Source organism: Danio rerio, chromosome 19, assembly GCF_052040795.2.
Source record: "Danio rerio strain M-AB ecotype USA chromosome 19, GRCz13ab, whole genome shotgun sequence".
Classification (NCBI taxonomy): Eukaryota; Metazoa; Chordata; class Actinopteri; order Cypriniformes; family Danionidae; genus Danio; species Danio rerio.
In genome coordinates this window covers 13,515,001-13,527,500 of record NC_141039.2, presented here as the reverse complement: position 1 = coordinate 13,527,500, position 12,500 = coordinate 13,515,001, and the positions used below count along the sequence as shown (strand labels likewise).

General features: G+C 34.9%; 1 protein-coding gene across 2 annotated transcripts in view; it reads right to left on the bottom strand.

The window, feature by feature from the left end:
- seh1l (SEH1-like (S. cerevisiae)) overlaps nucleotides 1-12,500 on the bottom strand; it is a 26,174-nt gene that overhangs the window by 4,656 nt on the left and 9,018 nt on the right. Inside the window, exons 6-9 of one of the 2 annotated variants that reach the window (NM_199923.2) lie at nucleotides 10,449-10,589; nucleotides 7,869-8,026; nucleotides 3,673-3,820; nucleotides 1-495 (exon numbers count right to left, since the gene is read on the bottom strand). The exon at nucleotides 1-495 is cut by the window's left edge and continues 1,152 nt beyond it. In NM_199923.2, the coding sequence (NP_956217.2) occupies nucleotides 468-495; nucleotides 3,673-3,820; nucleotides 7,869-8,026; nucleotides 10,449-10,589 (475 nt within the window). In that variant the 3' untranslated portion in view covers nucleotides 1-467. The remainder of the gene's footprint in view (nucleotides 496-3,672; nucleotides 3,821-7,868; nucleotides 8,027-10,448; nucleotides 10,590-12,500) is intronic. The other variant, XM_087294008.2, reaches the window with a different exon arrangement.

Sequence of the window (12,500 nt, the reverse complement as noted above, 5' to 3'; positions counted from 1 at the left end):
TCATTTTAAATGTGTAGTTAGAACAAACTGCATTTTTTAAATGAATATGAAGACAAACATAGGAAATATTTCGTTTTTGAGTGAACTCTTTCTTTAAAAGCTATCACGTCTACAACTCTTTTGACAAGATTCATGTTTGAAGCTTTAAAATGACCTTAGAAGGATTCAAATATCACCACATTCAACAATTAATAATAAGAAAGTCGTATTGATGATGGGAATCATGTTTAGTTGTTCAGTGATAAAAAACAAAAATGCTCAATGTCAGGTAAGTGCCACTGAACAAAACACACACAGGCAAAGTTCCTTAATCAGCCGCTTTAGAAATCATCAACACACACACTTCTGTCGGATTAGTAGCTAGAAGAGTGTGCAGGTGCCACACCGTGCAGGGGAAGGGGTCAATGAGGTCTCGTCCAATCCTGTGCATTTGCATGCAGCAAGCAGCCAATCAGCACACTATGCTGTTAGCCTGGCATCAGCTGAGCTTTCTTTCTGTTAAAAATAAGACACATAATTATGTATAATTCACAAACAAGTTAAAAATAGATAAATGCAGTCAAATACATTTTATATATAAAAAAAAACTATTTAAATAAAGCAATAAAAGTGAAGCAGCATTTTTGAACTATAAAAATAATTAAAGGTGCTGTATGGAAGCTTTTGACTCTTCTAAAGCATGAAAATACCCAACACAATCTCACGGCAATTCGCAACTTTTTGATTTAGTGGCTAATTCGTATAAATTCGTACGATCTAATTCGTACACCCCTAGGGTTTAGGGGTGGGGTTAGGTGCCAAAATCGTACAAAATCGTACAATTTCATATGACTAAACTCGAACTAATTTGTACGTATTAGCCACTAAACTGGCAAAACGTAAAATACTTACGTTTTCTCCTGAGATCAGGCTGAAATACCATAACATGTTTGCAGATATTTAAGAAACATGCCAAGTGAACATACTTGTTTATGTGAAAAACAATGCTGAAGTCAGATATTCTGCTTTGAAATTGCCTGTTGCGTGCCGAAACTCTGTCTTTGTTTTGGTTCTTTTAAACATATTTCATTTATTTAGTCAGAAAGGCTTTTAAAGCACGTGTCAGTGACCGAAATGCAACCTCCGGTAGACAGTAGCAGACTACGAATTGAGATGCAGATTCAGAGTTCCACATAAGGTTATTAATCAGCAATTAATTAGATGCGGAACATGCTATTTGCACGTAAATAGACCCATGAACATCGAGTTTACTCGCTTCATTCCTGCATAAAAAAATCACTTCACAATAGACACGGATTCACGTCATGGGCATGGCTTAGGTCTGCAAAGTGACTCTAGCTTTGGTTGCTAAACGGCTAACATAGATTTTATTGAGAGATAAGCTGTGTTTATGTGCTTTTGGAGCCGTGTCTGAGTCCACTAGATCCATTCTGAGGTGCACCCAGCTCTGTGAGCTCAAAAACTCCTCCAGAAACTATACCTGGATGATGGAAGCTCTCAGTGGTGCTTCTGATTGAGCTGAGCCCAGTTTGATGAACTGTTGTCTGGTGTCCTGTGTCGGCAAGAACTGATGTTCGTTGTCCTGGCCAACAGGCACTACGTCATAATCACGCCCCTATAAGAGCAAGCTCCTGATTGGTTAATGCGGCCTGAATGTCCGCTGAAGTTCAGATTTTCCAACTTGAGCCGCTTCATTTGCGTGAAACACATCATTCGCGCATATCAAGCCGCAGGATGTCTATTTGGATCTTTGCATTGACTTAACATGTAAATCACTCGTGCTTGACGCTTCTTTCACGTCTGGTGTGAACGCAGCATAAAGTTCCATTTTAAATGTAATTTTCAAGATCTGAGGAGAACTATCTGCTGTTGCTTTTAGTAAGGCAATCAATGTCTTGTAAAATGGCATTCAAACTCAAACTGTTAGCATTTAACACTGAATAAAGCACGAGGTTCACCTGAGGTGATCATTTTCAGTGTTTTGTTGTTCAGCTGCAAGAAATAGAAGCTGTTTCTAATATAATCAATTTGAGGTGTTTGTTAGAACAAAAACTCATTTTAATATGGAAAATATTCCCTCTATGGTGCGCCGTTGCTTTTATATAGAACACGACTTAAATCAGCCTTTAGGCTCGATAGTCACTCGCTCCTGTTGGTCCTCAATCTGGCAACCTTCACTTGCATTTTTTTTTTCTAAGAATGCAATACCTAGTTCAACCACTGGGTGTCAAACTTACATACTGCACCTTTAAAGCTAACTAAAGTCTAATTAACATGCCAGACTTTTAAAGTGCAACAGCTGAAGTAAAAACTACATTTCACAGGGAATTTTCTCAATAAACATTTGTTTTGTAACATCAACTTCTAAACCTTTAAAAACGAAGATGGTACCATGATACCAAATAATGCAACCAGCTACCAAATAAATCCCCATCAGAGAGTTAAAAATAACTTTTAGCTCCACCATAATGTTTCTTGACACTATTGAAATGCTAAAATATTTGTATACCTTGTATTGGCATCACTTAAAACTTCTCATCTCTCTGGATTTAGGATTTATATACATTATAACAGTTTTTTAATATTCTGCAAGCTACTGTTGATGATGATTCTTCCACATTAATAAAGTTATTTCCATGCCAAATTTGTTCAGCATAAAATAAATAAAGTACCATGTTTTAGACATGACTTATAATATATTTATTTATTATTTATTTAAAAAAATTCATGTTCACTTCAGAAAAGTTAAGTAAAATTTTTGGTTTAAATGAAAATACTTAAAAATTTATAAAACATATTATCAGGTATTGTCATTTATAAATAAATATTAACATTTTACTTAAACTTATTTAAAAAAAAATCTAAGTGATATATAATTTTTCTATCCGCTTGTTATGTCGTGGTGTATCGGTGACGTATGGAATACCGTTTCCGGGTCCACGCCGCTACTCATTTGAAATGAGAAAATATTCGTTAATGTCACTCATTAAAGTGAATTTTACATAAAATCATGGTGTACACCGCAGTCTCTGGATTTGCTGCATCACAAATACCAAAATTTAAGCAATTTTTAAAGAAATGAATGATTTTCTGGCCAACGGATATTAGGCATGGTTATATCTATTATGATTGTGACTTTCGAAAGTATTACATCGCTTTGTAAACGTTTATTATTACCATTTGCTGAGTCTCCCCAAAGAGTTTGATATAGCGCTTGGACACGGAAGTCGCTTTGCGTGATGTTACATTTAACAAACGGATTGGCAGTAAGGCATGCATATTTTGAATGCATCATTTATTTAAAAATCCATTGTTATTATTATTTTTTTGTTTGTTTTAGCAAAGCATGCCCACACTAAAGCGGTTACAGTAAGTACATTTTTTTGTTTGACTTTTAACCACATTTTGCATCTAATAATAGTTTAGGTCGTTCCTGGTTCATGGCTTCTAATGCTTTAAGAAGTCTTTACAAAAATCTGTTGATTAAAAAAAAATGTATATAGTTCTGGAACCAGAGCATGAAATGTACTAATTGCATTTGAGATATTTAATCAGATTCCACCTATCTTCTATATTTAATTAATTTGTATACGTTAGCTGTTAAAGTTCAAGCCAAATCAATGAAGTGTCGGGTCAAACTGCTAAATTGTGAATCTCAGCAGCACTACCCACCTGCCAGCAGTAGCTGCGCCTACAATCATCTGAGCAGCTCCAGGGACGCCGACAGCACTCAGAGCAGCAGAGGGTCCAGAAGAGCCATTCACTGGACTCCCATCTCCTCTCAGGATCCCTGTGCACTTCCAGTTGTCCATGTAATTAGCTGCAGACAAACATTTCACAACAGAACTCACACTGGGTTTTATTTCACATTTCACATCATATTAGTCTCGAAGCTCATTAAGGCTACATGAAAAATGATAAAAACAAGAATATTGCAAAATATTGTTTTAATTTTTAGTTTCAGAAATTTAAACTAGGGATGCCAAAGAATTACTGTCAATTAGGGGTGCACAATGTTGGAAAAATCTGACTTGATATTCAAACATGACTGACTGTGATATTCTGTTTTACTGCGATATACACTCACCGGCCACTTTATTAGGTACATCTGTCCAACTGCTTGTTAAAGCAAATTTTTAATCAGCCATACACATTGCAGCAACTCAATGCATTGAGGCATTTAGACCTTATGGGGCGTTAGACTTCATGCAGTGTTGCGCAGATCGATCGAAATCTATATATATATATATATATATATTTTTTTTTTTATTTCCTGTCTCGCTGTTTATGACTGGTTTTTCTGGGAAACTTCTCCTGAAAGTGTAGCTCACTTATTTTAGGAATGTCGTTTTGTTCAATCTTTTTGGATTAAAGTGCTTTTTTGAAAATGCTTTCATTATGCAAAATAATCTTAATCATTGTTTAAGACTTAATTCAAACACCTTGTTTTGGGTTTTACAATAATATATATTGGAAAGTTTCATATCGATAAATGTAAATAAATGTAAACCTCTTTTTAGCATATTCAAACAGGCAGTATTAGCCTAGAGGGATGTTTAAACTCCAAGAATTTGTGCTTATTGCTTTGTATTTAATAGGCTGGTTCGTTTTTATGTTTATATTACCCTCTCGTTTCCCTTTATTTCTCTCATGCTTTTATAATATATTTAATTCATAATATTCTTAGTTTAAAAATGAACTAAAGTTTGTAGACACTGTATTCTGTTATATTTGTAAATCTTTTGTTGTTATAAATGAAAAAATAAAAATAAAAATTATGATGACCCCATGCGATCGGTCATCATGACTGCAGCAACTTTAAGCCCCGAAGTGTCCGGATTGACGCCTCTGTTTTCAACTCCGCCCCTGTCTGCGTTCCTATGGTCTATGGTCCTATGACCTATGGTCAAGACAATCTGCTGCAGTTCAAACTGTGTAGCAGAATGGGGAAGTAAGGTGACTTAAGCGAATTTGAATTGGTGCAAGACAGGCTGGTCTGAGTATTTTAGAAACTGCTGATCTACTGGGATTTTCACGCACAACCATTTCTAGGGTTTACAGAGAATGGTTCAGAAAAGAAAAAATAACCAGTGAGCGTCAGTTCTGTGGGCGCAAATGCCTTGTTGATGCCAGAGGTCAGAGTTGAACGGCTTTCTGCTGTGACATATGAATGGTAGGTTCAGAATTTGCCGTCAACAACATGCAAGCATGGATCCAATCTACCTTGTATTAACAGTACAGGCTGCTGGTGATGTAATGGTGTGGGGGATATTTTCTTGGCACATTTTGGGCCTATTAGTACCAATTGAGTGTTGTGTCAACGCCACAGCCTACCTAAGTATTCTTGCTGATCATGTCCATCTTTTTATGATCGTGGTGTACACATCTCCTGATGGCTACTTTCAGCAGGATAACACGCTATGTCAAAGCGCAAAACATCTCAGACTGGTTTCTTGAGCATTACCTGGAGTTCACTGTTCTCAAATGGCCTCCACAGTCACAAGATCTCAATACAATAGAGCATCTTTGGGATGTGGTGGAATGAGATTCACAACTGTGTGATGCTATCATGTCAATATAGACCAAAATCTCTGAGAATTATTTTCAGTATGTTGCTGAATCTATGCCACAGTATTCAGGTAAAGAAATCGATTAATCGAATGTAAAAATCACACTATATAGTCTTTAATGTATAAACAATAAAAAAAGACATCTTCAGTTTGCAAACAGTAGACTTTGATGTTCCTGAATATTTTAAACTCTTGTGCCTGAATGCGCAGTCACAGGCCTCAAACACACAAATAATAAACTTTCAGTCCATTATGGGTAAACTCTTCAGTGACTGCAAAAACCTTCTGTGTTCTGAACTGTGACTGCCAAACTATAATCCTTACATTAAAAAAATCAATAACATTGCACTTTCTGTGATGTGCCTATTGTGGATGGATGTGCATATTGAGATATCGATGCTGAAATGATATATTGTGCAGCCCTACTGTCGATAAATTATTTGTTGATCATTTAATTAAATTGATACACTTTACTTACAGAGTTGTTGCAGAAATGTGTGGAGAAATTGTGAGAGATTTTCAAAATGCATCACTATTCTCTTTTAAATGATTAATAAATCTATATATAACAGTCCCTTAAATGTGATGCTGCATGTTCACACTACGTGTTACGCACACAAGCCCAAACCAAACATCATCCAACCGGGTCGGGGCCGGCCATTAAAACAAAGCAATTCGCACTCACACTTATCAAACGATCTGGGATATGGGGGTCAAAAGTGTAGGCATGGTTCAGATAGCCTAGTGTGAGTACACTAGGTCTGCGTTGGCATCGAATTTCATAATCAATTCGTTTTGTTACGTGAAACGGAGAAGTTTGATTATTAAAAAAGACTTTAGTTCAGCGCAGAATGGAGTGAACATGATCTCTCTCTGTCTTTTGCACACTGATACAGAGTTCGGCGCCTCATACAGGGATGAGGAGGAAGGGAGTTCAGCAACAGGGTCCTACTTTTGGTCCGTTTTGAAGTGAGGACCGTAAAATCCCTTGTTACTTGTTATCTAGCTTGACAAACAAGACAAGTTAATGTTAGCTCGTTTACTTTTAGAGCGGCTACTGCGAAAATTAAACTGAGCTTTGGCGCTGAGCAGAGCTTTCAGTAAGGGACCATGGGAAAAGTGCTGCTTTTTTTCATTTTTTGTTTTTTTCGAAAACAGAACCAACTTAACCCCGCTGAGAAAGACGTGTCTTATTATCACAATTATGCAGCATTTTAACCGCCTAATGCTTAATTTATGTTTTAGACATGTGAATACACACACGTACTAGTAAAACAAAACATTTAGAGTTTGAAAAACACACAAAGAAATCTAACAATCCATAGAAATATAATTTGCCGATGTGTTTTATTCATATCAGATACACATAGTAAAAGTAACTATAAAGTTGAATCTACTCTTCTCTAAGTTCACCAGCCACGTACTTGCATGTATTTGGGGAGTAACTGGTGAATTTACTTGCTAAATGCTGCGTGTTCTGCTTTTTTTGAATAAATGTGCGACCGCACGTAAACATGGCGACGGCCGTGTACATGATCATAGATCATGATCACTTACATGTTTATGTGAACAGGCAAAACTTCTGTTTGAGATTATATCTCATTAAGATAATTTTTCTTACCTAATTCACAAATAATTTAACTTGTTTTAAGTAAACAATCACTTAATTTTGAGGTGTTTTTTTTTCCAGAAAACAAGACATTTCTTATGCTATTTCATGTGTCTAGTATGCATCTTGATTTAAAAGTATTTAGATATTTGTATTGAAAACAGGACAAAACTACTTAGTTTTTTTATTGTATTAATATTATAATTAATATTATTATTATTATTATGACAGCTCAGGGATGAGCTTTTTTAAATAAACGGTTGGAAAATAATGCTTTTTTTTTTTTTTTTTTACAGATTAATTGATTATTAAAATAATCGTTAGTTGCAGCCCTAGAGTACACCCTAAATATTTAAGGCAAAAGTGTCAAACTCAGTGTCTGGATGGCCAGAGATCTGCAAATTTTAGCTTTAACCCTAATTAAACATACTTAATCAAACTCATTCAGTCCTTCTGGCTTGTTTAAAACCCACAGGCAAGTGTGTTGAAGTTAGGCTGGAACTAAACTTAGCAGAGCTGTGGCCCTCCAGGAACTGAGTTTGACACATTTGTTCTTGGGAATTTGTGGAAACCAACTTCCTAATATAGACTGTAAAGATCATCTCTATAGGCAATAATAATGAACTTTCATGGTGAAATGGAGTTCAAAAGGTTCACTCCGCAGGTAGCAGACTGAGTTGACGACTGACCTTTCCAGAGCCTCACACAGCCGTCATCTCCAGAGGAGGCCAGCAGCGTGCTGGTTATGTTCCAGCTCACGCGCCACACCTGAGAGTTATGACTGTCAAACTGAGCCATCACCTGCACCTCGAACTTAGTGGGACCAGAGCTGTTGGCGCTCTCTCTCCTGGCAGAAACAAAACACAAACAACTGTAACAAAGCAATCAACCAGATCCTTACATTGTGAGGATAACACAAGCATAGTTTTTAAATAAACGGAATAACCTCCGCATTAAAAAATGTAAATCATTTGTTATCATTTACTCAACTACCATTTTTTTTTAATTTCTTTCATTTATTTTTTGTGATTGTTTATTACAGAAAAAAATTACAGCATTCATAGCTAGCAACAACTATATATAAGCCAGGGTTTGCATTTAAGGAAAATACATAAGAAATTAAATAAATAACAATAAACAGGAAAAGAAGAAACTGTGAGGTGGGAAGTGACCTTTATACTCCTCTAATACATTACTATTTATCTTTCAGTACACTTTGGTTTATCTAGTTACCAAAGAAGAAAGTTTCTCTATAAACTCAAACCATCATTTAATAGTTTTAGGTTTAGCTTTGTTCAATCTAGCTGTAGAATGCTATAATATTACAATATTTAAGCTAGGGCTGCAACAGCGAATGGATTAAATCAATAAAGATTGATTACTAATTGCGTTGGCAACGAATTTCATAATCGATTCGTTGTGTCGCATGAAAGGAGGATGTTTGATTATTAAAAACACTTTAGTTCAGCGTGGAGCAGAGTACAAATGGTCTCTCTCGCGCACTGATACAGAGCTCGACACCTCATAGACAGGGATGAGGAGAAAAGAGGTTTTGTTACATTTTGAAGTGAGGACCATAAAGTCCCTGGTGCTGATGTTTTACTCGTTATGCAGCTTGACAAGCATGACAAGTTAGCGTTAGCTCGTTTACCTTAAGAGCAGCAACTAAGAAAATCAAACTGAGCTTTGGTGCGGTTTACAGCATCGATAATGTAGATTTTTATTTAATTTAACAACTAAACATCGGTAAATAGCGCTATTCCGCCTAACCTGCTTTATTGAGCTGAAGTTGCTTTTATATTCACATTGGGTCATTTTTGAACAATGACAGGCTTCCTATACTGTTTACCATGCTACTCTGAATATTCGCTCGGAAATAGCATGCAAGTATGGCTTAGTAATAAGTGTAATTTCTGCACGCCGCCGGCAAGAAACACTAACTAACTGGCGAATGACATGAACTAGTGGGTTGTCTGCTGTTGTGACGCGGTGTGCGCGTTCCCAATTTCAGGAGGTGGGGTTTCGAATCAAAGTCCCTTACCGCCGTCCAAAGATAATATGCTAACCGATTAGCATTTTGGCAGATCACCTACTGCACCTTTAATACTTTTCTTCTTCTTTTTTTTTATCCGATTTATTGAAAAAATAATTGACAGATTAATCGATTCTTTAAATAATCGTTAGTTGCAGCCCTAATTTAAGCCAAATTTTGTCCACTGTGAATGTGGGATTGAGACAAAAATTTTAAAATAACCTTCTTATTCGCAATTAGTGCAGTATGACATATCCTATGTTGGTAAACATTTAAGATCATAGTCATCATTCAAAAAACAAATATTGGGGTATTTAGAAATAAACATATTACAGTTCTGAGATTGTTTGAAAAATATCCTCCCAAGATGTACTGATAAGTGGACATTTCTTTCATTTATGACTAATAGATAGGAAGATATGTTAAAGAACGCTTTTAAGAAAACGTAACTTAATTTCATGGCAATATACATAAAAACATGACATGATAAGGAAGCCTTCATATTTTAATAAGAAAAGATACACAAACAAATATATAAATAGAAATAAATAAAATTCACAAAAATCGTATAATAAAAGTTAAAAATGTTTTTTTTAATTCAATATTTGATTAATAACTTAAAATTCCTCCAAATATCTTTTTAAAAACATCCAGTGTTTTCATGATAAAAATTGTCTAATGGTACTTAAAATTTCACATTCTAATAAAAGGTTTTATGGTGAGAGCAGCTTGACAGAGAAATTACATGTTGGTGGTGCACCAAACTCCTAATAGCAGCTATTGACTTCTGTTTGACTTCATTTTACAAAGTATCTTCTTTTGTGTTTAATAGAATAGAGCAAGCCGTGTGTGTTTTAATGTTAACTTTTGTCTAAACCATCCCTTTAATGATACACGAAACACTAAATAACAGGGGGACAGCGAGTAAAAAATTTATATATTCATTTGAAGGGAAGCTGAATTATTTATTTACTGATATATTATTATTATTATTATTATTAATAATAATAATAATAATAATAATAATAATAATATTAGCTCATTCCGATCGTTCCAGTCGTTTATTTGCAGAAACAATAATGGAACTTATAAGAGAGGTATTAAACCTTTTATCTAATAATATTAAAAACAGTTCAAATATAACCTAACTGCCCATGCTCATTTTTGTCCATACATTAAAATCTTGTTTGAGATCCCTATTGAGCTTAGCTGCATATTTTATTTACCACCTACTAACCTCAGTGGTAGGAGTTTGAAAATGCGAACGTCTTTGGTCGCTATTGCCAGCACATGGAAGGATCTCCCCAGATTAGGAGCAAAGGCGATGTCATGCACTGGGTCAGTTACGGTCATCAATGTCTCTGCTTTGGCATACTTTCTGTTGGCAACAAAAAAAAAAAAAAACATTACAGACACAGTATAACATGCATTAAAGAAAAAATACACAATAACAAGGCGTCAAACAAATGATATGACAACAACCAGCACTCACCGATTTGGTAGCAACACAGGTGTTATAACACACATACATGTAATAACTTCCCAAAGAATCAATTTCAAAGACTTTTGCAGCGGATACTTTTAGCTATTTCCAAGAAACGATTACAGATGCGGTTTTTATTTTTGTTTTGAATTTGTAAACTCTGACATCACTTTAAATAAGTTGAACTGACTAAAAAATAAACTTAATCACATAAAAACAATTTCTTAGAAATGCGCATTCAGTAACTTGAGCTCATTTTCATAAATTTGCAGATTAATGCATCTCAATTATGTTTCTTATGGTATTTGTAATTAAACATTATACTACATTACTTTGATTTGAGATTAAATATTATATTTCATGACCTACAAAGTGCAGAAAATAGCAGAAATCAATACAGTTAGTGTTATAATAGTAGATTTGTGGTAAAAATGTGAATTGTGAAGTAAAAACCCTACTAACTAGCACATTGTTCAGCTCAAATTTCAGTACCATTTAAACTGGCTTTCATCAAGTTTTTAAAATCCCAGAGGCATTTGTGTTTTGTTTTAGAGAACTGACTGAACACCATTGAACGGTTTAGCTGTCATGTGACTGACATTAGTCTGTGAAATACCCGTGTAATTCGCTCTGGACTATTGCTGCATGCTCTTTCAAGCTGAGCTGATAAATAAGCAGCAGTGTTTAATACTGCTTTAGAAGTGTTTATACTTAATGTTTCTTATATATAACAAATAGAGATGCGCATTTCCTATTAGTAGAAAAAATTAGGTCAATACATGTTTTAAACTCAAGACAAGTTTTATTTTATATATTAATTTTTTGTGAAGATGATTGAATTACCAATATATAAATGATAAATACTTACAAATAATAATGAAAAAGTAAAGAATTTATAATACTAATAAATACTTATAAATACAGATAAATGATAAATTTATAAATATTAAGTTTAATTGAATTATTGAATTTATAGAATTACAAATTTGTCTAATACTAATAAATACTCATAAAATATGTGTGTGTGTCTGTCTGTGTGTGTGTGTGTGTGTGTGTGTGTGTGCGCGCACGTGTCTGACATACATATATACATATATATACACATACTGTATATACACACATGTATATATGTATGACCGGAATTTACCGTGTTTCGACTGCCTCATTAGCGTAAATACTATAAAGTTTACAGCCATTACATATACATTCATACATATACATATATACATATATACATACATATACATATATATACATACATTACATATATATATATATATATATATATATATATATATATATATATATATATATATATTAGGCTTGGGCGGTAATACGGTATTATGGTATACCGCGGGATCTAAAAATAGCAACGGTGTCAGTTTCAATACCGTTATACCGTCATAAAATATTAAATATCCTTTATTTAATGCCTACAAAAACGTATGTGTGATTGTCATCACGGGACAGTGTGGAGGAGGAGAGGGAGGGGGAGAGAGGGAGAGGTGACGTGACGAGTCGCACTTCAAAGTGACCTGCAGTTTGGCAGTTTCGACTGAACAGAAGGGAGACGTGGTTAATATGAACGAGAGGTCTGCATTAGAGCTGAAGATCTTTGCCCGAACCCGGCGAGACCCGAAAAAATCCAAATCCCTGCATTAAAATCCATCCCTGCAAAGGTGAAACAAACTATGACGAAGTAGTAAAAAAAGCTAATTTTGACGGCGGTCAAGCCAATCACTAGTTCAGAAGGAGCGCATTCCAGCCAGGTATTTCGGCGGTCGGTCATACACTGCGTATTACGGT